The sequence below is a fragment of the Balaenoptera ricei genome, chromosome 16, assembly GCF_028023285.1.
Source record: "Balaenoptera ricei isolate mBalRic1 chromosome 16, mBalRic1.hap2, whole genome shotgun sequence".
NCBI classification, from domain to species: Eukaryota; Metazoa; Chordata; class Mammalia; order Artiodactyla; family Balaenopteridae; genus Balaenoptera; species Balaenoptera ricei.
Window position 1 is genome coordinate 37,360,797 of NC_082654.1, and position 26,317 is coordinate 37,387,113.

At 35.1% G+C, this 26,317-nt stretch overlaps 2 protein-coding genes across 8 annotated transcripts in view; one reads left to right on the forward strand and one right to left on the reverse strand.

The window, feature by feature from the left end:
• Positions 1-25,135, reverse strand: part of KIF20B (kinesin family member 20B) — a 75,989-nt gene extending 50,854 nt beyond the window's left edge. For 3 of the 4 annotated variants that reach the window (XM_059900032.1, XM_059900030.1, XM_059900033.1), the window contains exons 1-13: positions 25,031-25,135; positions 21,474-21,621; positions 13,003-13,089; positions 12,782-12,898; positions 12,164-12,302; positions 11,054-11,238; positions 9,194-9,230; positions 8,495-8,722; positions 6,841-6,952; positions 5,745-5,816; positions 5,518-5,664; positions 4,696-4,858; positions 3,848-4,138 (exon numbers count right to left, since the gene is read on the reverse strand). In XM_059900032.1, the coding sequence (XP_059756015.1) occupies positions 3,848-4,138; positions 4,696-4,858; positions 5,518-5,664; positions 5,745-5,816; positions 6,841-6,952; positions 8,495-8,722; positions 9,194-9,230; positions 11,054-11,238; positions 12,164-12,302; positions 12,782-12,898; positions 13,003-13,089; positions 21,474-21,620 (1,725 nt within the window). In that variant the 5' untranslated portion in view covers position 21,621; positions 25,031-25,135. Of the gene's footprint in view, positions 1-3,847; positions 4,139-4,695; positions 4,859-5,517; positions 5,665-5,744; positions 5,817-6,840; positions 6,953-8,494; positions 8,723-9,193; positions 9,231-11,053; positions 11,239-12,163; positions 12,303-12,781; positions 12,899-13,002; positions 13,090-21,473; positions 21,622-24,599; positions 24,650-25,030 lie in introns of all 4 variants that reach the window. The other variant, XM_059900031.1, reaches the window with a different exon arrangement.
• Positions 25,136-25,314: 179 nt separating this feature from the next.
• PANK1 (pantothenate kinase 1) overlaps positions 25,315-26,317 on the forward strand; it is a 110,759-nt gene continuing 109,756 nt past the window's right edge. For 2 of the 4 annotated variants that reach the window (XM_059900937.1, XM_059900938.1), the window contains exons 1-2: positions 25,315-25,446; positions 25,720-25,791. The gene's annotated coding sequence lies outside the window, so the exon portion shown is untranslated. Of the gene's footprint in view, positions 25,452-25,719; positions 25,792-26,317 lie in introns of all 4 variants that reach the window. The other 2 variants (XM_059900940.1, XM_059900941.1) reach the window with 2 other exon arrangements.

Sequence of the window (26,317 nt, forward strand, 5' to 3'; positions counted from 1 at the left end):
CCCTTTTATTAAAGATGATATTTTCACTGAAAATTATGTATTTGCAGAGATTCACTAATCTGAAAAATCAAGTACGCCTCTCCACATTTTAGAAACAGACATACAGTAATTCAAATGTCTCACTGTCTAGCTACACAAAGAAAGAAGAGAAAATAAAATTTGAGGATCTACTATCTACCAGAAACTACTTTGGGGAGTTCATATTTTATTTCATTTATTCCACACAACCCTCTGTAAGCCTGGTAGCAGCATCCACATTTCTTAGGCGGAGAAAGTAAAGACCAGGTCTGTGGTACATGTTTAAGTTTGAGTTTAAAATTAGTCTGTCAAAATATAAAGTTGAAGTATTACATGGAGTAGTTACTAAGAACCCCCAAACACATTCCAAGATGACAAAGAGAATGTTACATAAACCTAACCTATTGCGGACTTCCCTGGTGGTGCAGTGGTTAAGAATTCGCCTTGCAATGCGGGGGACACGGGTTCAAGCCCTGGTCCGGGAAGATCCCACATGGTGCAGAGCAACTAAGCCCGAGCGCCACAACTTCTGAGCCTGCACTCTAGAGCCCGCGAGCCACAACTACTGAGCCTGCGCTCTAGAGCCCACGAGCCACAACTACTGAGGCCGTGCGCCTAGAGCCCGTGCTCCGCAACAAGTGAAGCCACCGCAATGAGAAGCCCGTGCACCGCAACGAAGAGCAGCCCCGCTCGCCACAACTAGAGGAAGCCCGCGCACAGCAACAAAGACCCAACACAGCCAAAAATAAATAAATAAATAATAAAATAAATTTTAAAACTTATCCTATTGGGCTTTTATAACTATTCAAATGAGAGCAACAACTGTCTTTGAAAGCACATACATAATTAATCACGTAATACAGACAATGAATAAGGCAATTACAACTTGACATCATAGCCAGTATAGATATGTAATAAATCATAGCATTCAAGAAAAAAGCCTAATATTCTTTTTTAAGGTTTTTGATTAAAGTTTCTCAATAATAAATTAATTAATAAACTCTCTCAAAGTTACAGATCTTTCAGTTTTTCGATTTTGTATTTGAACATATTTCTATAGATATCCTGACTTTGAAATTCTGCTTCTAAGAACTTATACTGAGGAATTAATTATATAATAGGACCCAGCGTTTTGGCTGTAAGAATGGTCATTGTGTTTTTTGCAACAGTGAGTGGTTGTACGTAAGTAAAGAAAAAGTGAAACCCAGCTCAACAGTCAAAGAGATGGGTTCAACTATGGTACCATCATACAGTAAACTACTGTAATGAATTATGATGACATATTTATAATTCCTACTTTTCACAATTTATTTTTAAGTGAAGAAAATTAGGTTACAATATTATAATGTATAGTAAAAACCTACTAACGTGAGCAGTAGATTAGAGAGAGATTTATATTTAATTATTTTCCTCTTTTTCTTTTTCTAGATTCCACCATGATTATATAATATCTTTATAATTTTAAATAACCACAGATTTTCCCACTGTTTAAAATAATAAATAATAACTACTGAAGAAGAAATGTGGGAGACTTAGAGAAATCTGCATGAATGTGGGAATACCTTGGAAAATTGGTTTCTTTCAATAATTCTCAACAACAATTAGTTTTCTATCATTGTTAGCATCTGATAAAGTTTTTGGTGAAAAAAATTCTGGTTGGTTAGCCTAGTTAAATGAATTGTAAGTGTAAATATGCTAATATCAATATATTTCATAATGATCTTTAATACAATCCTCTAATTAAAATGCTAATAATGTAAAGCATGCAAAGCCTATAATCATTTTCATTTTTAAAAATATTAGAAAAAAACTTCGATGAAATTTTAATTTTAAAGTACCTAGTCATAAAATAAATAAATAAAAATCAAGTACCTAGTCAACATTATAAAATATGCATTTACACTATATAATCCTTTATAAACTACAGCATTATTTTTCCCTAATAAATTCTGAAATTCTACTAACATTTTAAGTTTAATGGACATTCTATATAAACTTCAGTTTTGAGAAGATCAATAAAAACTAAAATAGGACTATTAACGGCTCATTTTGTCACTGAGGGAAGTACTACATTACCTTGGAAGAGATCCAAGGTAAACAAGGTCCAATCACATAGTAACCAGATAAACTGAGACTAGTGGCATCTGAAGCTTTCATTTTCATTTCCAAACAACACAGGCACAACTGTAGCTTTCAGGGACACTGAAATAAACTATTAAAATGAGAGTATTTAACTCAATACATCATCCATCTACTTAGACTTCTACAGTCCAAAAGAGTACTATGATGTCAGATGTGGCAATACCACTGAAGCACATCCATGAGCACAGGGTTACCAGTGTTCCTGTGACGCTGGTAAGAAGACTCCATGTATACATATGTAATAGTTATGCCCAGTTAATGAGGGGAACTGGTACTGTGGACATGATCTACATTTCAGGATTAATACAACTTAAATGTATGTGTGAACTGTATTTGGACAGAGGATAAAAGAACCGCCACTGGGCTTCGCTGGTGGCACAGTGGTTAAGAATCCGCCTGCCAAGGCAGGGGACACGGGTTCAAGCCCGGGTCCGGGAAGATCCCACATGCCACGGAGCAACTAAGCCCGTGCGCCACAACTACTGAGCCTGCGCTCTAGAGCCCGTGAGCCATAACTACTGAGCCTGCGCGCCTAGAGTCCATGCTCCATGACAAGAGAAGCTACCGCAATAAGCCCGCACACCACAACTAAGAGTAGCCCCCGCTCGCCGCAACTAAAGAAAGCCAGCGTGCAGCAACCAAGACAAAACACAGCCAAAAATAAATAAATAAATTTAAAAAAAAGAACCGCCATTAAATCTTATTTGTTTACCAAAAATATAAGACAACCAAACAATTTTTGTTTTTGAATAAATAGGATAATCGGTACTGGGCAGACATTTTGCACAATTGTACTTAAGACTGCAAGGTAAAAGTTTGGTGGAGTATGCTAAAATCACTGGGTGAAAGGATACTGGGGAACAAGCTATTAACATGGCATCAAAGCATCTTCACAGATGATACGCTTTTACAATGAAGAGAGATCTAAACACAAAACCTTAACCAAATGAGCAAAATTTAGCATCACCAAAAATGGGGAAATCAGACATCAGCTGCCTCCTGATGTGATGTAATGGGAAATTCACAACTTCACCTATATAATAGGCTTACCTAAAGTGTTAAACCTGAATCAGGAAATAATAAGACAAATCCAGACTGGAGATATTCTACGAGACAACTAACCACAATTTTTCAAAAACATCTACACTAGATTACAGATTAACTAAAGAAACATGATAATCAAAAGCAATGTATTAACTTTGGTTATAGATCAAAAACAAAGTGGCTATAAAGGAAATACTGACCACTGGATAAATCTCAATATGGACAATATAACATTACGTTATTGTATCAATGTGAAATTGCTTAGGTATGAAAATGGTCTTTTGATCATGAGGAAAATGTCCACGTTCTTGGGAAATATGCTGAAGTAGTTATTTGTAATGTGTCATTATGTCTGCATCTTGTTTTCAAATGATACACCAAAAAGATGTGTATTCACACACTCACAGAAAGAGAATTAAAGTAAATACGGTAAAATGTTGACAACTGGCAAATCCAGGTGAAGTGCAAATGTGTATTCATTGTATTATTCTTTCTGTGGATGTGAAAATTTTCAAAACATGAAGATGAAAGACAAAATTAGTGTCTTGTAAAAAAAATGAGAGAAACAGCCTTAAGAATTATTAACCCTAACTTCAGAATAATAAATAAGCCAACTTTAGAAGTATGAGTTCTTAATACATACTCTCTTCTCCTCATGGCTACTGAAAGCCTTATCATCCTCTAATGTTTTATCTAGATCTTCATCAGTAAATTCACTTTCCACATTTTGCTTTTCTTCAGCTTTTTCTAGATCCTCAACCAAATCTTCATCTTCCACCACATCTTCTAGACTACTTTCCCATGAAATTGTGGATCTTTTTTCATTTAGTATTTTATTATCTGAACTAATAATATCTAGTGATACATCTTGAGAAGATTTGACAGGTCCAAATGATTTCTCTTGAGAGGAATTTAAAGTGTCTGGAACACAAACCTGTTAAAATATTCAATGTAACTTTTAAAACAGAAAAGGCAAGAACTGTCCACACAAAACAAAAATTTTATAAATTTAAGTCAAATGACAACTTGAGAATTAAAAAACAAAAACAATGCAAACAAACACACAAGAAGGAATTAGCATCCTTAAATAAATATTTGATAAGAAAAAAGCTAATTACACATGTATACTACCGATAAATTTACTTTCCTGGGTTAAGTTCTTAGTATCAATACTATTCCTAGCAGGGGGTTTCCTGATTAGCCACTAAATGAACCAGATGGACAGCAGAGCAGACAATTTGCTGCAAGAATTACTCGAAATTTGTAATGGGTAAGTTTATTTATTACTGAGGTCATTTTACTCTTAAGCAGGGGTAACTTTCAATATTTTTCCTATGTCCTACTACTTTATCAAATATTACATTTTAAATTTTCAATTATTTTCTAGGTTTAGAGCTAGTGCAAAATGTATTACCTACTCCAAGAAAAAAATCATTAATACTCTAATGATAAGAAGCTTAATAAATTGTGCAGAAATTTAATTATATTTACTTTTTGTGCAATGGCTGAGAACTTCAACACATTGAGTGTCTCATCATAGGCAAGAAAACATTGGCTGATGTTGACAATCATACATATTTTCCCTTTACCATTGAAAAAACTTTGAAAATAGTGGGTCAGTTTACTTTCCCGGAAAGGCACATGCTGTTGAAACCTATGGAAAAATTTTTCAAAAAATTGTAAGTTAAAACAAATCTCATGAAGTCAGTATGCTGATAAATTTTACAAAGAAATAATATAGCTATCACGGACTTAAGTTCTAGGTTAATAATTAGTCCCACCTATAATAATCATTTTCTGTTTATTCATGTTGTTTTCTTTAAATACGACTACTACTAGTTTTAATAGTAATTCTAATACTAGGCAAAATGTAAAGAAAGTCACATTGAATTGGGTTGTGTTTTCTAGTGTAGGCCAATTACGCAATATATACACCTTAACTAGAAATGGTATAGGCTGATTCATAATTAATGCAGAAATCTATGACATCTAGAAACACAGAATGCATTAATAAGAATAACATGGTTTTAGATGCTAAACCAGCATCATCAGAAGCTTACTATCCAAGATGTCTGTTGATATATATTTGTTATGGAAAATATTGTGTTTACTTGATGAGCCACTGGCATTGACTGACATTTTTTTTATTTCTATCATTTTTTTTAATCCAAGATCTCTAAGTAATTTTAATTACAATCCATATATAGTCATAAGAAGCAAGTTAAAAACAAGAGAACTTTCTAAAACTAGCAAAGCTGAAGGTCTAAATATTGTAATACTTAATATGCTAATAACACGTTCAGCAACTCTTACTTTGACTTTTCACTGTTCTTCAAAACATTGATACACTTTCCCAGAGTCAATAAAGAAGTGTTGATGTTCCCAGTCTCTCTTAACCTTTCACCTTCATTCTGTGTCTTCATGCTTCGTTCTGAACCAGCAAGATCACATAAAGACAATCTAAAAAAAAAAAAACTTTAAAAAATTCTTCAAAACAAAACAATTCAGAATAATTACAATTCAAAGAATGCTCAACTTACTCACTGACTCGCATTACACGAGGCATTTCCGATTCTTCAATCTGTAATATTCTAATAGTGAATATGCTGTGACTAAAAGACGTAAACAAAGATCAAATATTATCATTCACTTTTAATTTCTGCATTCTAAATAGGAGAGACAAGCATCTATATCAACATCTATTTATATCCTAATACTAGCCATAGCTCCAGCGCTGCATTTTCCAACTAGCTGTCAGATATTTCAATTCAGTGCTCCACTATCACCTACATACCACCCAACTACCTAAAACCAAATATCTTATCTTTCTTGCACTTAGTCCCAAATCCTTCAAACCTACTCTTCTTATTTCTATTAACGAAATCATTTATAATAAAGTCTCAATTTGCTTGCAAAGATATTACTAGTTAAAATGGTATTATTTACAGCTAATCTACTTTGAATATATACCTAAAGCAAAGTATACATCTGGCCTAAATACAGGCTTATCTGGATTATATATTACCTTCACTCCACACATGGGGGACAGGGCTCTTTCCTCCTTAAGATAAAACCTGTTTTAAGTATAAACTTAAACTTATTTTCTTTTGTCTCTCATCCACCAATCCCTTCCATCAAAAACATCCTTCCTTTTTTTTTTAGCTATACATAAGCATATATCATACATATATGATATATGATATGTGTATCACATATGATATATGATACATGATATGTATATCATATCATATATCATAAACATTTAAAAAAAAATCCTTCCTTAGCCCTTTGAGATTTTGGCCCAACTCAGTATGCATACAGTGTCTATGGTCATGGGGTAAGCAGGAAAAACACAGAGAAAAGTCCACCGTTACAGGCAACTAAAATATTGAGCTTAGATATTCACATACAGAAAGAGTAAAAATACCTCAGATTGAGTGTAAATTAGTAAATCTTACGTTAGAACAAGAAACAGTCCTGATAATCTTATGTGTTTAGTGCTCTTCAGTTTACAGAATGTTTTTATGCCTGTGAATTCATTAAACATATCAGAGAACCTACTGTCCACTTTAATCTTAAATTAGTTGTGTTTAAATTAGCACACCTCAGGCTTACACCACAGGGTTTACTCCTTACCTTCTACTGGAAGTATTGTTCAGTTTTGTGAAAGCAACACTCTGGTGCTTTATTCCTAGTTTTAAAAGTCTATATGCTTCTTTGGAATCAGATACTTGAACCCATTGTAGATCTTTAAAAAATAAAGAGGACACATATCAATTTATAAAAACACAGCATTTGCAGTACAATGTAATCTCTTTGAAGATATGTAATCTCTTTCCTAAAGACATTAATAAAATCTTTCTTTTAATAACATGCCCTAGGTATAGTCAACTCAGCTATTCCATACTCCATTAGAAAAGAAGTACACAAGGGACTTCCCTGGCGGTGTAGTGGTTAAGAATCCGCCTTCCAATGCAGGGGACGTGGTTTCGATCCCTGGTCGGGGGACTCAGATCCCACATGCCATGGGGCAACTAAGCCCGCACGCCCTAGAGCCCATGCGCCACAACTAGAGAGAAGCCCACGCGCTGCAACGAAGATCCCACATGCCGCAACTAAGACCCAATGCAGCCAAATAAATAAATAAATATTTTTTAAAAAGTACACCAGAAGAGGATATTATAATGATTTTCCAGTATTTAAGTAGTACAAACACAGAAAGTAAATGTTCTTCAACAGAATCTGCCAAAGGGAAAATTAAAAATAGGTAAGATTCTTTAGAACTAGACATCCAGAAAAAAGAAAAAAAAGACAGAATACATTACAGATTAAACCTAGAAAATTACCTAGCTATGAGACATTATAGACTGCAATTCACTTGTGAGTCATGAAGTCAAATTTATTGAGTCACAACTAGCATTTTGTAAAAATGAAGTACAATATAGAAAACAACAAAGTGCATTCCTTGTAGTAAGGGTAAGTATAATTAATGAAATTTTTCAATTGTATATATGCATATATATACATATGCAGGTACAGGATCATGATGTTATTAATATGTATTTCCTACTGTGGGGTAGTGATTTTTAAAAGGTTGGAAAAACAGCACTATGGAACAGAAACATTTATTGATACATGGCTCCGAAGTTTGAATACTGTTACAAAGCAGCAGAATAATGTGAATACCCACACACACAGCTTTTCCCATCCACTAAAATCCAATCAATAATACTCTAGCAAATACAACATTAAACTAGACCCCTTTACCTTCAAGTTTAATTAATATACCAAAACATACTTTCAAAGCACAAACTATTATCTTGATGTTAATAATCAGTATACAGGACTTCCCTGGTGGTGGAGTGGTTAAGAATCCGCCAGCCAATGCAGGGGATACGGGTTCGGGCCCCGGTCCGGGAAGATCCTACATGCTGCAGAGCAACTAAGCCCGTGCGCCACAACTACTGAGCCTGCGCTGTAGAGCCCACAAGCCACAACTACTGAGCCCGTGTGCCACAACTACAGAAGCCCATGTGCCTAGAGCCCGTGCTCTGCAACAAGAGAAGCCACCGCAATGAGAAACCCGTGCACTGCAACAAAGAGCAGCCCCTGCTCGCCACAACTAGAGAAAGCCCGTGCACAGCAACAAAAACCCAACGCGGCCAAAAATAAATAGATAAAAAATAAAAAATAATTAGTATAAAAATTTTCAATTTCTAGTCTTCTTTCCTATAACAAAGCCTAGAAAGGAATTTCAGAGCAATGAAGTAAAAAATACTCATTAGTATACCTTTTATAAAAGAATAGCCCTTTACATCTTGGGAAAGGCGTAGCATCTTTCTCTTTTGGAATTTAGATGAGACAGGAACAAACAAATCATAAATACATTCATTGTAAATCTCAAAGAAAGAAACCCACACAGAAAATTTTATATTATTATCCATATTCAAGCTTGCATGTTCACAGTCTCTCATGGACTCTTCAAACTCTGGGATATTCAAAGAGTTTGTTAAACTTCCTACAGAAAATAAAAAAGATAATCACAAAATTAAATGAGACAATAGGATAGATCAAGACTCCTGGACTTGAAAAACTAAGTATATTTAATCTTTTGACCAGCAATGTTAAAAACTTTTTGGACCAAAGCAGATATAAATATTTGTATTAACCAAAATCCTCTTCTTATCTTTCTTTTCTTTTCTGCAAATACGCTAATAAATGTAAAAATAATTTTATGCAAAAATTAAACATAAAGGACAAAGGAAAAATTGTGTCTCTCTCAAAACAACATGAAAGTTAACAACCAGTGAAAGGGACTTATTTATTAAGTCCAAATAAAAGTTTACAATGACTGATATTTCATATAGTTATGTACCATTTTCCAAGTATTACTGTTTATTAAAGAAATTAAATCACCAGAAGTGATTCAAAAATTAAAAGCTTTTCAAATAATCAACATTTTAAAAGTAAATGAGAAAGGAAACCTTACCATAAAGAGTATCAGAACTGTCATTATGCATAACAACCTGAAAAAGATTTTTTTAAAAAAGTTAAAAAACATTGTTAGTTAAGATTAAATAACCAGTTTATTAATTACCTATCCAAGTAAGTCACCTGCCTTTCATCTACTCAATTCAACGACCTCTATTAATTTCCTTCCTAGTGAAATAATACATTCTAATAATAGGAAATTTGGGAAACTACAGAAAATATTAAAAAGGATATCATCATATATAATCACTGCCATTCAGAGGCAATTACTAGTAAAATTTCAATATATTCCCTTCTATATTTTTCCCCACACTTATTGCATTGTAAGCTTTTTCTCTGTATTAATTAAAAATTATTTGTAAACATTTGGTGCCTGCCTAACTGAAGAGGTGTGATGTGAAATGACTTAACTAAATAATACGAAGATAAACATCGTAATATATTATTTTTTTCTTCTGTAATTTAATTGTTCCCTTAGGCTGTATACCTAAATCTGAATTGGTGGATGAAAATATGAACTTTTTTTTAAGTTCTCACTCTTAGTATAGTATTGCCAAATTGCTTTGGAGAGACACATTTTACAATCAATATATGAAAGTGAAAGTGTGTGTATCTCACATCGTACACCTGAAACTTCTTTAATATTGTACATCGACTACACCACAATAAAAAGAACTTTTAAAAAAAGTGCATATCTCAAGTTTTTAAAATTTTAATAATTTCATAGGCAAAATAATATTTTGTTTTAACTAGATAACTTGTTAGGGAAAGTTTTTTTCATTATTAATGACTTTAATTTCCTCTATGAATTATCCATGCAATTATCCACCAATCTCCATAAATTTTGTTAAAATACTCACTATTTTACTTGCAGAGACCATAATCATGGATTCTGAACTTTGCTCTCCACTGAGCAACAATATTTTATTACCTTGAAACACTGATTTCTAAATTACTTTAAGAAGAAAATCCCCATCAGTGTTCTGAAGATATTTATAAAGACTGTTAATAGTTTTTAACAAATTTAAATAGATAAAATAAATGTCTGAAAGCATAACACAAAATCCACAAGGCAAAGAAGGAATAAATAGACAAGTATACTTTATAAAAAAAATTTTTTTTAATAAAAAACTATTAAAAAGAAGAAATAAAAGAGGAAAAAACATAACCTAACAGATAAGACACGTGAATTAAGGTAGTAAGAGATTTATGACATGTTAAATGAAAGAGCAAGTTACAGAATGTCTGTATAATAAAATCTCATTTTTGTTAAAAAAAAAAAGAAGACCATATCCTACATATAGAGAAAAAGATATGAAGATATATGCAACTATACATGACTATGAAGATATATGCAACTATATATGACTATGTTTGTGTGTGTATATATAGACACCTACAGAAAGCTCTGTACATAGATTTTTTTGTGTGTACAGAGAGAAAAAGATCAAAAAGGATATGTTCATATCTGCTAATATTGGTTTTCTCTTCAGGAATGGAATTATAGGAAATTTTCACTTTTATTTTTCACATCCTCTTGTTTAGATTTTGTGTATACGTATTACTTTTACAATTAAAAAAAGGAATTTTTAAAAATCATTATATAGAAAGTTGCTGTTTCTACAGCAACCAAAAAAGATTTAAGAACCATTTACATTTGTATTGTTTAAACATTTCTGCTGTTTGTACAGTATGAAATAAGAAGAGATGACTTCAAAAAAGCTTTTAATACTTTTCTCAAAAAGAAAAGACAATAGTCACAAGCACCACAAAACAGTCCAATATAGGCTGAAATAAACTAAAGAGCTACTAAAAGGTCAGGATTATGTATATTTTACATACTAAAATACTCTCATACCTCTTTAGTTTGCCGAAGCAATGCACTTTTGCTAGCTACTTCTTCTTTCTCTTGGTCTGGTGATAAACGTAAGTATTCTCTGGACCTATGTGGTTTAAGGTTCATCTTTGTACACAGTCTTTCCTGAAGACTATCAAATAATACATTCAAAGTTCGAGGTAGAATGCCAATATTTTCTTCTGTGCCTATGAAAAGAATTTTTGTTTTATATTCTCTTAGAGTATAAGAAAAGAGGAAAAAAACATTCTTGAACTACCAAGGCTCCTTTTATACCACTAACAGGCAAGAGTAAAAAGCTGAGACAAAAGTGAGAGAAGTTGAAGGATTACTCGGTTTTCCATCATTTTGGTCTTCACTGTATAATTGACATTTTATCAACTATTATTCTGATGCAAAACCTGAAATTTTACATTAAGATCAGGCTTTAAGATTGGCTATCATTCATTATCACAAAGTATAAAAGTAAAATAAAATATAAAGTGTTTCCCTGGTTATCCATGCTTAATTCCCTATGTCACATCAATCTTTTTTCTAAGGTTTTTTTTTTTTTAATTAATTAATTAATTTATTTTTGGCTGCATCGGGTCTTCATTGCTGCACACGGGCTTTCTCTAGTTGCAACAAGAGGGGGCTACTCTTCGTTGTGGTGTGTGGGCTTCTCATTGCAGTGGCTTCTCTTGCTGCAGAGCAAGGGCTCTAGGTGCGTGGGCTTCCATAGTTGTGGCACACAGGCTCAGTAGTTGTGGCTCACGGGCTCTAGAGCGCAGCCTCAGTAGTTGTGGCACACAGGCTTAGCTGCTTCGCGGCATGTGGGATCTTCCCAGACCAGGGCTCGAACCCGTGTCCCCTGCATTGGCAGGTGGATTCTTAACCACTGCCCCACCAGGGAAGCCCCCTTCTGAGTTTTTATCATCATGTAATTCTCTATCATATGGGTAAAGTAGTCAATCTGAATTAAAAGCCATTGGCAATACACATTCAATATGCTATTACTATTAAAAATGAAGCAAATGTGCTAGGCAATGGAAACATAACTATAAGAAGTATTATGAAAATGAGTACATTATTAGTGCCTCTTTTTTCCTTTCTAGCAAAAATAAAACTATTTACCTTGAAATGTATAAGTTTTTCCTGAATTGGTTAGCCCATAAGTAAAAATCAGCCGACTTTGTCCTTTCAAGAGGTCTTTAACTGGCTGTAGAATGCAACCCTGGAAGAATTCCTTCTGTGTAGTTTCTGGGCCAAAAACCTAAATAAGCATTTTAAAAAAAAAAATCTTTTTAGAATATTCAAGTTAATATTCACAATGAGTTCTACCCTTTCATGTTTTTAGTAGTTAAAAGATTTGCCCTACAAGATTCATTCTTAAAATAGTTGCCATATCCCCAATTCCCACAAATACACCTGCTAGTTTAACTACTTTCAAAAAGCTTTTAAGATAGAAATCTGACCCAACCAATAACTTTTCATCTAGATTTTGAAAAGAATACTTCCTTCCACCAAAAAAAGATAGCAAGAACTCTACAAAGATTTTCTCACTTCCAATTATATATTTACACACCTGAAATTGGGAGTCCTACCATTGAGAAAAAAATACCAGTACCTAAGATCTAAGTTTCATAAGCACAAGATGTATATAGTTCATTATATAAAATTAGGTAGCAATTTAGCCTAAGCCAAGTTTCTTTTCCTGAAAAGAAAAATCTTCCGTTTCACATGGGTACCTACCTTGGAAAAACTGAATGTCTGTGCCATCTGCCCAGAGCTTTTCTCACTTAACCGACCAAGGATACTTTGAGGATCCTTCAGCACAACGGTCTGTGAATCCAGAATATACACACAGCCCTAGAACACAAATAAATAAATAAAAACTAACAATAAGTAAATTAAAACAATGGTATTTTGCCCATTTAATGGAAGTAAAACATAATATTAAATTCAACACAAACCTCAGACTCATGTTCTTTTTCTGACTGTGTGAATGGTTTTACTCGAAGACAAACCTGGAGATAATCTTTGGATTCCAAACTGTTTGCCTTAAAAGGAGAAAATATTTTAAAAATAAAAAATATGGCTTTTCAGAGATCATCTTTCTTTAAAGTAGCTGATTGTTATAAAACAATCTGAGATTATACAAAACCTCTAAGCAAACAGTGACTCTTCTGTTTTTAACCATTTTATATGTTTAAAGAAAAACAAATCTGTTTCTAAAAAACCAAAAATACCACAGAAGACTCAATTTCCTCTGCCTTCTATATTTATACTTGAAGTTTACAATATGCTTCTTTGCCATAAGATCCTAACCTTTAAAACCAATACAAATAACAAGGCTCAAAGTCGCTAAAACACAGAAGTGTAGGATAAATCACAAGTAACCAGAACAATCTATTAACCCAAATGCTCAATTCCATCACGCACTTAGAATTGTTTTTGCTGTATTGCATTCTCTTTACTGCTTCCTTTGAGGAAGAAATGAGCTTAGTTCATTTTTTAAAAAATAATTTTAAATAAATGTTTTAATGCTTTTTTTAAAAAAAAGGAAACAATGACTTGAAAAACACAACTCACCAAACAAGACACAAGAAGTAGACGATTTGAATAACCCTATATCTATTAAAGAAATTAAATTTACATTCAAACAAAATAATCCCACAAAAAAACTCCAAACCCTGGTAATTCATTGGTAAATTCTCTCAAACATTTAAGGGTATAATCACACAAATTAAAGACAAACTCTTCAAGAAAATAAAGGAAGAGAGAACACTTTTCAATGAATTTTGAGTTTGCCATAACCTGGTCACCACAACCTGACAAAGATATCCTCAGAAGAAAATTACAAAACAATATCCCTAATTAAGATAGAGGCAAAATGTTCTCCAAAGAGGCTGTACCATCTTCTATTCCTACAAGCAATGGATGAACATTCTAGTTGCTCTGCCTGCTCACCAATGGGTAGTGTGGCCAGTCTTCTTCATTATAGCCATCCTAGTGGGTGTGAGGGTGGTATCTGATTGTGGTTTTAATTTATGCATTTCCCTTTTGACTAATGATGTTGAGCACCTTTTCAGGTGCATATTGACCCTATGTATATCTTCTTTTGTGAACTGTCTGTTCAAATCTTTTGTCCATTTTTATTAGACTGTTTGTTTTCTTATTATTAACGTGTAATTGTTTTTAATATAGTCTGGATAAAAGTTCTCTGTCAGAATAAAAAAGAGGCAAAAATCCCCTAACAAAATATTAGCTAATATGTAAAACAGGATAGTACATCCTAACAAAAAATGGTTTATCCCAGAAAAGCAAGGTCAATTTAGCATTCAAAAATCAATTAGGGTACTTAAAAACATTAAAAGAATGAGAAGAAACTTTTATCTCTAATAGATGCAAAAAAAGTGCATTTGAATGATGACATGAATTTGATATATGAATTCAACATCCATTCATAATAAGAATTCTTAGCAAACTGGAATAGAAGGGAACTTCCTTAGCCTGATAAAGAGCATTTGTAAGAAACCTATAGTTAACATCATACTGATGTTATACTTTCATCATAATGATGAAAGACTGAATCAAAGATGAGTAGCAAGATGAGTGACAACCCAGGGATTTCTGCTCTCACTTCTATTCAACACTGTACTAGAGGTTCTAGAGGTTTTAGCCAATGTAAGCAGGTGAAAGGAGGTGGGGGAAGAGGAGGAAGGGGGGGGAAGAGAGAGAAAGGGAAGAGGAGGAGGAGGAGGAAAAGAAAAAAAAAGGAAAAGCATCCAGAATGGGAAGGTAGAAATAAAATCATCTTTATTCACAGACAACATGAACATCTACATACAAAAATCTGACATCTTCAAAAAAGTTACTAGAACTATTAAATGAGTTTAGCAACGTAGCATGATAGGAGATCAAAATGCAAAAATCAATTGTTTTTCTATATGCTGGGAAGAAACAGAAGTTGATTTTAAAGAGAGATACCATTTATGATAACCTCAAAAATTATGAACTACTTAGAGAAAAATCTTACAAAAGATATGACACACCTATATACTGAAAACTAAAAAACAGTGCTCAGAGAAAGTAAAGGAGACCAAAATAAATGGAGATACACTTTGTTCATTATTTGGTAGACTCAATGTTGTTAAAATGTCAATTCTTCCAAAACTGATCTATAGATTCAATGGACTTGCAATCAAAACCACAGGAGGCTTTTTTTTTTTTTTTTTGGTAGAAACTGACAAGCTCATTTAAAAACTCACATAGAAATACAAAGTACCTAGGACAGTCATAACAACTCTGAAAAAGAAGAAATTTGGTAGGCTAACACTACCACCTGATTTCATCACTTATTTTAAAGCCACAGTAATCAAAACAGTAGGGTATTGGCAGCCAGCCAAATAGATCAATGAAACAGAATACATGGAGTATTCAAAAATAAACCTCCACATACAAGGGCATTTAATTTATGACAAAGGTGCAAAGGAAATACAGTACAGAAAGGATAGCTTTTTCAACAAATTGTGCTAGAACAACTGGATATCTATATGCAATAAAAAAATAGGAATTTGAATATACACCTCACATTATATAAAAAATTGATTCCAAATGGATCATAGACCTAAATATAAAATTAAAACTGCAAAACTTCTGAAAGAAAACATAGAAGAAAATCTTTGTGGCCTTAGGTAAAGGAGTTTATTACCTTTGTGGAGTTAGGTAAAGATTTCTTAGATACGCCACAAACAGCACAATACGTAACAGAACAAACTGGTAAAACGGACTTCATCAAAATTAAAAACTTCTCTTCCAAAAACACTTAAGGGATGAAAAGACAAGCCATAGAGGAAATGTTTGCAAAGGACATATCTGACAGACAGATGTATCTGGAAAACATAAAGAACACTTAAGATTCAATAAGAAAACAATCCAATTTTATTTAATGGGCAAAAGATTTAAATTGACATTTCTCCAAAGATATACAAAAGGCAAATAACCACATGAAAACATATTCAACATCTTTAGACATTAGGTAAATGCAAATATCAATTTGATACCAATACATACCTATTAGAATGACTAAAAATAAAAAGATGCCCCGTAATAGCCAGCGTAAAATTGAAAGAATAAAGTTGGAGGACCGACAATACCCAACTTCAAGATATATTATAAAGCTACAGTAATCAAGATAGTGTAGCACTGGCAAAAGAACAGAAGCAATGGAACAGAAGGGAGCCTAGGAATAGATCCACATGAATACAGACAACTGATGTTTGACAAAGAAGCAAAGGCAATACAACGGAGCAGACAGTCTCTTCATCAAATGGTGCTGGAACAACTGGACATCCATATGCAAAAAAATTAACCTAGACATAGACTTTACACCCTTCACAAAAATAACTTAAAATATCTGGATGACCTTGGGTATGGCAATGAAATTTGTGATTCAATGCCAAAGGAATGATCTATGAAAGAAATAATTGATAAGTTGGGCTTCGTTAAAATTAAAGTTTTCTGCTTTGTGAAAGACATAGTCAAGAGAATGAAAAGACAAGCCACTGACTGGGAGAAAATATGTGCAAAAATATATATCAAATAAAGGACTATTACCAAAATATATGAAGAACTCTTAAAATTCAACAATAAGAACACAAACTGATTAAAATGGGCCAAAGACCTTACCAGACACCTTACCAAATAAGATATACAGAGGACAAATAGCATATAAAAAGATGTTCCACACTGTATGTCATCAGGAAAATGCAAATTAAAAAGAGATATCACTACACACCTACTAGAATGGCCAAATTCTGAACACTGACAACACCAAATGCTGGTGAGGATATGGATCAACAAGAACTCTCATTCACTGCTGGTGGGAATGCAAAATGTTACACCCATTTTGGAAGATAGTTTGGCAATTTCTTACAAAATTAAACATATTAGTAGCATACACTCCAGCAATCATGTTCCTTGGTACTTAAGCAAAGGAACTGAAAACTTAACATCCACACAAAACCTGCACGTGAATGCTCATTAACAACTTTATTCACAGTTCCCAAAACGTGGAAGCAACCAAGATGCCCTTCAATAGGTGAATGAATAACCACATGAAAACATATTCAACATCTTTAGACATTAGATAAATGCAAATGTCTGTTTGATACCAATACATAAAAATATCCATACAATGGATACAGTACATCCATACAATGGAATATAGTTTAGAACTAAAAGCAAATGAACCATCAAGCCATGACAAGACATGGAGGATGCCATGACAAGACGTTAGATGCCTATTGCTAAGTGAAAGAAGCCAATCTGAAATAGCTACTGTATAATCCCAGCTATATGATACTCTGGAAAAGGCAACAATTTGGAGACAGTTAGAAGATCAGTGGTTACTGGGGGTGGGGGAGAGACAAACAGGTGAAACACATGAATTTTAGGGCAGTGAAAATACACTGTATGATACCATAATGATGACTACCTGTCATTACACATTTGTTCAAACCTACAGAATGTACAACACCAAGAGTGAACCACAATGTAACTATATAGCAAGGACTCTGGGCGACTATCATGTGTCAAAGTAGATTCATCAGTTGTAACAAATGCACCACTCTGGTAGGAGATGTGAATAATGAGGGAAGCTATATGGGGGTGGAGGGTATATGGAAAATCACTGTACCCTCTGCTCATTTTTGCTGTAAACATAAAACTGTTCTAAAAAATAGTCTGTTTAAAAACAAATAAATAAATAAATAGATTGACGACACCAAGTATTGGTGAGGACGTGGAGAAACTCAACTGTCCTACACTGCTGCTGAGAATATAAAATGTTATTATCACTTGGGAAAAGTCTGGTAGTTTCTTAAAAATGATCCAGCCATTCCAATCCTAGGTATTTATCCAAGGGAAAAAAAATAAAGGAAATATATGTCCATATAAAGATTTGTACGCAAAAGTTCCTAGAAGCTTTGTAATAGCCAGAAACTACAAACACAAATGTCCATCAGCAAGTGAATGGATAAACGGATAAACGAATTGTGGCTTATCTAAACAATGGACAATAAAAAGGAATTACCTATTGATATATACAACATGCATAAAACTCAAAATAATTATGCTTAGTAAGAAAAGAGTACATACTTTATGATTACATTTATATAAAGCTCTAGAAGTACAAACTAATGTTTGATCAGCGGTTACTTGGAGGTGTGATGGGAGGGAGGAATTACAAGGAGGCACAAGGAAACTTTTAGGAGTAATGGAAATATTCACTATCTTGACTGTAGTGACAGTCTCACAAGCATATGCATTACATCAAAACTTGTCAAAGACTATACTTCAAATATGTACAGTTTATTGTATCTTAATTTTACTTCAATAAAGCTGTTAAAAATATAATTTACAATAGCATCAAATGCCATGAAATGTTTAAGAATACATTTAACAGAAGATATTGAAGGCCCCTACACTGGCCTTCAACAAAAGTATAAAACATTGCTAAAACCTTAAAGACCTAAATAAATTGAGAAATATACCACAATCGTGAATTAAAACTCTCCAATATTATTAAAATATCAATTCTCTCCAAATTGATTCATAGATTCAATGCAATCCCAGTCAAAAAATCCCAGTAGGCTGTTTTGTAGAAACTGGTAAGTCAATTCTAAAATTCATGAATATATTTACAAAGAACCTAGAAAAGGCAAAATACTCCTAAAAAAGAAAAGCAAAGTTAGAGAATTCATACTACCTGATTTCACATATTATTATAAACCTACAGAAATAGACAGTGAAGTATAGGCATAAGGATAAGCAAATAGGTCAATGAAAGAGAATAATCCAGAAATAGATCCACACATAGATACACAGCCATTTGATTATCAATAAAGACACCAAAACAATTTAATGGGAAAAAGAAAGTCTTTTCAACACATAATGTTAAAGTAACTAGATAAATGGAGGTTAAAAAAAAAAAATCAACCAACCAATCAACCTGGATCCCTACATCAACTATACACAAAAACTAATTCAAGATGGATAACAAATATAACCATTAAAACAGAAGCTCTAACCATTTCTAGAAGAAAATGTTTTAAAAAACCTTCACCACCTTGGGCAAAGATTTCTGAGGACTTACAAAAGAAATCACCGTAAAAGAAAAAAAAGTTAAATTAGACTTCTTTAAAAACCTCTATTAATCAAGACACTATTGATCTGATAAAGGATATGTATCTACAATGCATGAAGATCTCTCACAAATCAGTAATAAGACAAACAATCTAATTTTTTTAAGTAGGGAAATGATGTGAAGAGACATTTTACAAGAGAAGGTATAGGAATAGCCAAGAAATACTTGAAAAAGTGCTCATTTAGGGAAATGCAGACTAAAACCACAACAAGGTACTACTACACACTCATAAAATTACCAAGTGTTGGCAAAGAGGTGGAAGAACCGGAACCTGCATACATTGCTGGTGCTGGTACAGTCGCTTTGGAAAACAGTTTCAGTTTTCTGATGAAGTTAAATATGCACTTACCATGTGACCCACAATTACTCGTAAGTATCTACCCAAGAGAAATGAAAACACAAGTTCAGAGAGAGGCTTGCACATAAACGTTCAGAGAAGCATTATTTATAATGGCCCCAAAATGGAAATCACTCATACGTCCATCAAACTGTAAATGGATATGTGGCATATCTGCACAATGAACTACTATTCAGCAATAAAAAGTAACAAATTACTGGGCTTCCCTGGTGGCACAGTGGTTGAGAATCTGCCTGCCAATGCAGGGGACACGGGTTCGAGCCCTGGTCTGGGAAGATCCCACATGCCACGGAGCAACTGGGCCCGTGAGCCACAATTACTGAGCCTGCGCGTCTGGAGCCTGTGCCCCGCAACAAGAGAGGCCGCGATAGTGAGAGGCCCGCGCATCGCGATGAAGAGTGGCCCCCGCTCGCCACAACTAGAGAAAGCCCTCGCACAGAAACGAAGACCCAACACAGCCAAAAATAAATTAATTAATTAAAAAAAAAAAACTTCATCTTAAAAGTAACAAATTACTGACACATGATGTGTGATGAATCTCAAAAACATCATGCTAAGTAGGGATCAGCAAATTTTTTGTGTGTAAAGAAACACAATATTTTCGGCTCTACAGGCCCTACAGTCTGTCACAACTACTCAACTCTGCCACTCTGTTGCAAAAGCAGACCTAGAAAATAAGTAAACCAATAAATATGACTTGTGATATTTGAATTTCATATAATTTTTACATCATGAAACATGATTTTTCTTTTGATTTTTTTTCTTCAACCATTTAAAAATGTAAAAACCATTCTTAGCTTGTAAGCAATACAAAAACAGGCAATACAAAACCAGGCCATTATTTACCAACCCTTGTATTATATGAAGGAAGGCACACACAAAAGTCTAGTAATGTATAATTCCATTTATACACCAAGAGGCATTTATCCCTTCCTCTCTTTTCTTTATCTATGATTAAATGAGCTAAAGTAAAAGAGCCTAGCACATGATAGGTATTAAATAATTATTATCCTTTTATCTATGTTCCCTATACTCCTCTTTCCCCCTCCATCTTTCTTTATAAAATGGGTTAGTCCATCTCTCTAAGGCACTGAAATTAATAATCTAATCTGTAATAAATAGAATATAAATGGATTGAAAGTAAATGTATAAGAAAAAGTCTATAAACACAGCAAACATAGTGACAGTAGGTAGGGTAGTAGAAAGGCTTATTTCTTAAACACTACTAAGTTAATTTTTTTTTAATCTGCATTATTTTTTAAACTAAGGCCTGCAATTCCTAGGGGCATAGTGGAATATTTTACATTTCTGAGGGAACCACAGCGGTACTTGACACATGTTGAACACCATGAACTATTAGGTTGAAGAAGTTCAGTTTCAACCTTAGATCACACTATTTCTTTTGATGATGTCATATCTTAGTGAAGCTGGATTTTCCAGTGGTGGTTGTGATAAAAAGCAAGTACGACCCCAAAACAATGAAGAACAGGAAATGCAGGTGGCAGTGTCTAATTTGATTCCAAAGCTTGAGTAGTTGTGCAGCACCCAAAATGCACACATAGCCCATTAGTAAGTAACCGTGGTTATTGAAAACTAATATTTAAAAATTTCATAAGTTATTTTTTTCTCAAATGGCTACTAGGTCAGGGCATAAATAGTCATTAGGATGTCTGCACCTACTATGTGAAAAGGAACTGTTATGTATTTAGGGCACCATGAAAAAATTGCTGAGATAGAAGTTTGCCTTAAACCTACAAAGTTTGGAAAGCTCTGCTCTAGTTGTACCTGTCCACAAGTGTGTGTGTGTGTGTTTGTGTGTGTGTGTGCCCATTTGCATTCAATCATGATAATCAACATAATACTTTTCTTGTACTTACCTCAGTGCTCGAAGCAACTAAGGAAAATTCACGAGAGAGGTCAAGCTTAATGCCATCAAAATTTATTTCCGAAGGCCTTGCAACTGGGTCAGCACTGAAAACATAAGATGGTCTAGGCACCCCATCTTGATTTACATTAGATTCCATTCTGCAAGAATAACAGTAACTTTCTTAGATAACCTTAATAAATCAGCATATAAGCCATCCATAGTTTATAAAGTCTGTGAGTCCAGCCCACTACTTCTTGCCATGTAACTACATTTCCAAAAGGAAAACATTAGACTATTTCATCTATAACATGATGACCCATGGAAAAGACAAAAGACAATTATTTACAGATTCTAAATCAAATAATACTGGATACAGCTTACCACTACTATGCATGTGCTGCAACCTATGGGTAGATTCAGCCAAAGAGATTTCATGAGTAAAGGTAATCCATAAAGTAAGAGAGTATAAAACATTCAGACTCTGCCTGAAATCCTCTCAGAAGTCAAACGGTAAGGGTGGAGTAAATTATAACCTTGTATTATTTTAGTTATTTAGTGTCTTCTGAAGAATGTTACTTACAGACTTTGTAATGTTTTAGCAATTAGGAGTCAGTAATCTGGACAATTACTTTCAACTGAATTCTTCCAAATTATGCAAGTAAAAAGTGAAATAACGTATGTGAACATATTCAAAACAGTACCTGATAAATCACAGGTCTTAAAAATTACGGTGAACATGGAATAATGCATCAGTAAACTATTACAACTAAATTAAACATCAAGTCACTAAATTTAAAGGTAAACTTAGGGGTAACCTTCACTGATAAAATATTAACATTAAGTGATACACACACACAATGGAATATTACTCAGCTATTAAAAAGAATGAAATCTTGCCATTTGCAACAACATAGTTTGAACTTGAGGGTATTATGCTAAGTGAAATAAGTCAGACAAAAACAAGAACCATATAAAAAAAAATTAACATTAAAATATTTACTGAGAATCTACTAGGTGCACAATACCAGGGAGAAATGGAGAGAGCACTCTATTCTTTGAATATTATAAAATATTCAGAACAGTGACTGCCCACTAGAGTTCCTGGCTCAAGAAGGTAGTTAGTAATGGGCAACCATGGGGGTTAAATAAATGAGCCAAAGATGGCCCCTGTATACTGGCCCTGCGTTGTTTACTTCTTCACAGCAGGCCAACATCATTAGTTCAAAAACCCAGTGAGGTGTCAAACTCAAATTTTTACACATCTGTTTGCTTTACATATAGCCAAAATAAGCTCATTTTTAGCCATTTAGAGCCCAACTGGTTCCCACAAACCATGAAACTGCACCCAACCATCTGCTAGCCACAGATGAAATCCAGGACGATAAGACCCCAAGCCACTGCTACCCTTTGGAGTTCTCTGACATAGTGACTGGCCACTGTGCTGCTGAGCAATATCACTTACCCAGAGCTCCCTCTCCTATTACCCCCACCCCTCCCCAATTCCCTTACCCTCTTCCCCTTCTAGGTGACTGGCCCTTCACTCTAGTCTCTGGAAAGTCTCATGCTGTGGGCAACTTCCCAAGCATGCAATCCTGTCAAAGCGCTACCCCAGTAAAGCTCCTCGTGTGTTACTGCCACCTTGCAGTGTATCTTTTCCCTTGATCAGTCCTGAAACCCCCCAAATTCAATACAACAGGGCTGTTTTTGGTTTTGTTTTTCCCAAATTGCAAAAAGAGTTAAAGAAATTACACATTTACCTTCAACAAAACCCAGCAAACTACAAGATCACCCAATCATACAATTAAGTAAGTTTAATATCTTTATTGCTTTTTTTATTGTATAATCAGTGATGTAATCAAAATGAGAAAATTACTTAAATGCAGTTGATAGAGTATTTCAAACATGCAATTTATGGGTGAAAATTAAGAGAAAAGGTATCTGATAGAATAAAAAATAATCACTGATCTAGAATATGGGAGAAAAGTGTGCAAAAAAATGAAAGTACTGGCTTGACATTTCATAACTCAAATTTCATAGAAATGCCCAGGAAACTGGAAGGTAAGCTTCAATCTTTGCCTTCAATTAATTTTTGGTTAAAAAAAACATATTGATAAGTCTTTTATGAAATTACTAAGTTAAAAAGAATATTGTACCTCCTTAAAAAAGTAAGGTTACAGTAGTTTGTACGTGCTCATATGTTCAGTTTTCAATGAATAAACTGCCTCTTAACAATTATAAAATTAATGAGATGTACTATCACTTCCTGTACTTTTAGTTAACTTCTACTTATGTGTGGCCTCCCCAACTAGACTAGAAACTTCTTGAGGGCAAGGACATCGTCTTATACTACTTTGTATGCCCTACAACAAATTCAGAGATTTAATGTGATAAAAACTCCGTGTATAGTGGCTTAATAATAATAAATAAAATCCTCTCTGCAAAAAAAAAAAAAAAAAAAAATTGGTCTTACTCTTTTCTGATATTATCTTTAGCAACAGCAAGGTTCAAGACCTCATTTCTCATTTCAGAAGGCTGTTCCCACGACTGAGAAACAGCATATTTTATCTTCTCTCCAGTGAGATTTCATGGTTGAAGACTGATGAAAAATAAAATCTGCTACTGAATGACGTTTCTGAATGTCATCCACAAAATATAGTCTCAAAAAAAAAGTCTTCACAACTGATGAGTCCTTTACATTATTTTGCAAGCTGAAGTCTCAGGTCTTGGACATCTAATAAAAAGTACACACTGTTATGCTGCTTCGGGGTGAACATGCTACCTTGTTTTAAGAACAAAAACAAACCTGAATTTGATCACCTTGGGAATTAAAAACAAGCTAACCTATAAGGCATGACCTTTTGTCAATTAGTCCTGCAGTGAGGAATACTAAAGAACTGCACCAGGCAGGAATCACTGAGCCAAAAAGTAGAACGAGATGGGGGAAACCTCCCAAACTGGGGGATGACAGCAGTCATTGCACTCGTCACACACACCCCCTTCCGCTTAGCACTGCAAAGTCCAAGAAGGGCGAGCCCCGGGCAGCGGCAGCAGCCTGTAAATAACTGCACAGACGGCCACCACACGGCCCCCATCCCTCCCAAATAACAGCACGTCACTTGCCGAGCGAACTGCTCACCTTAGGGATTCAGGACACCAGATTTGGCAATGGAGGCCTGATCCTCAACACTAACAGAAGCAACAATAATAAAAATATTAATGATTGCAAATACTTAGTGCCTACTATACACCGGCACTTTCTAACAGGTTTACATGTTATCATTTTATCTTCATAAGAGCCCGAAGAGGTAGGTTCTATTATTACCCCCTCTTACAGATGAGGAAACTGGCCCAGAAAGATTAAAGACGTTGCCTTACGTCACACAGCCAATAAGCGGCGGAGACCAGATTTAAATCCTAACGCGAGTACAACGGCTCAACCCCCCAAAGCGCACCCGCTGGCCCAGGCGTCTTCATTGCTCCGCAACCCAGTTCCTGAGAGTAACCTCAGGGGTGTCCCGAGCCCCGTCGGAAGGTGCTCACACTGCCTGAGACCTTTCCTCACCTCACCTGGTATGTGCGCAGTCCCCCACCTCCTTCCGCGTACCCTCACTCTCAAACGTTGCCCTGCCGCCCCAACCTGGGAGCTTCACCGACTTATTTTCGTTTTCAAATTCAAACGGAACGCTGGGAGTGGGCGGAGCTTCCGGAACGACGCCCCGGAGTGCCGCCGGCTAGAGCTGTGGGCTTCCCACCCGCTCCCGGGAGAAGCTTTCAAATTTGGGGGCGGGTCTCGGAATGCCGGGCGACCAATGGGCGGAAGCGGCCTGGTGAGCGGCCAGTGGGCGGAGCTTTCCGCGGGGCTCTGCTTGCCGGGCTGGGTAGGGCGCTGCCTCGGGGCTGCGGTGGGTATCACCCTCTGTTGGCGGCGGCGCGGATCTCGGATTCCATCCTGGAGACAATAAAGACGTGGCGGAGGCCCCGAGGTGAGGTAGCTGCTACACTTAGCCCCGCGACTACACTAGGGACCAGCGGACGAATGGCGGGCCTTGTCCTTGCGGGCCGGAATAGGCTCCGCATCGGGAGAGTCACTTAGAATGAGCGCTGCCCGCACTCGGAGGGTCACTTCCTTCGCTGCATGATCCTACCTGTCGTCCACAGCGGCCCTCGTGGACGAGATACATTTTTCCCAGACAAGATTTTCAAAAGCATTCTTTCTCTTTTTGTTTTTTTGTTTTTGCCATTCTGAAAATATAAAGCAACTACCGGCGTGAGGCGCTGTACTGTGACAATCTTCCATGCATAGGCAAGGTCTTTGCAGTGCCCGAAATGTAAGTGCCAGTACATCTTATCTGCTTCTTTTAAAGTGATCCTCTTCTTTTGATGCGGTGTTATTACAGTCATATGACAAGTATTTACTACTTAGGCCATCTCTCCTTGCTGTACTTCATTTTAAAGAAAAGTAACTGCTAACGTTAATTGAGCATTTACCTTGTGCCAGTCATGGTGCTAAGCGTTTAAAACTGATTGTCGTACTGATCCTGAGAACAACCCTGTGAGGTAGGTACTGTTATTATGCCCCTTGTATAGGTTTCGAGGAAACTGAGTTCATATGATTAAGTAATTTGCTCAAAGGCATACAGCTATTAATGGTGGAACTGGGATTTTAAACTCAGCTGAATGACTTCAAGACCCACCCTCTCACATGTGATCTTATTTTTGACTCTTTTACTTGGTTAGTAGCATTTGTAGAATAGTACCTGGTTTGATGAGCTTACTGTCTTCCTTTTCTTATTCTATATTTATATTTCCCATAACCTCCCCCTTCCTTCTCTAACTTCCCACTGTCTCCTTATT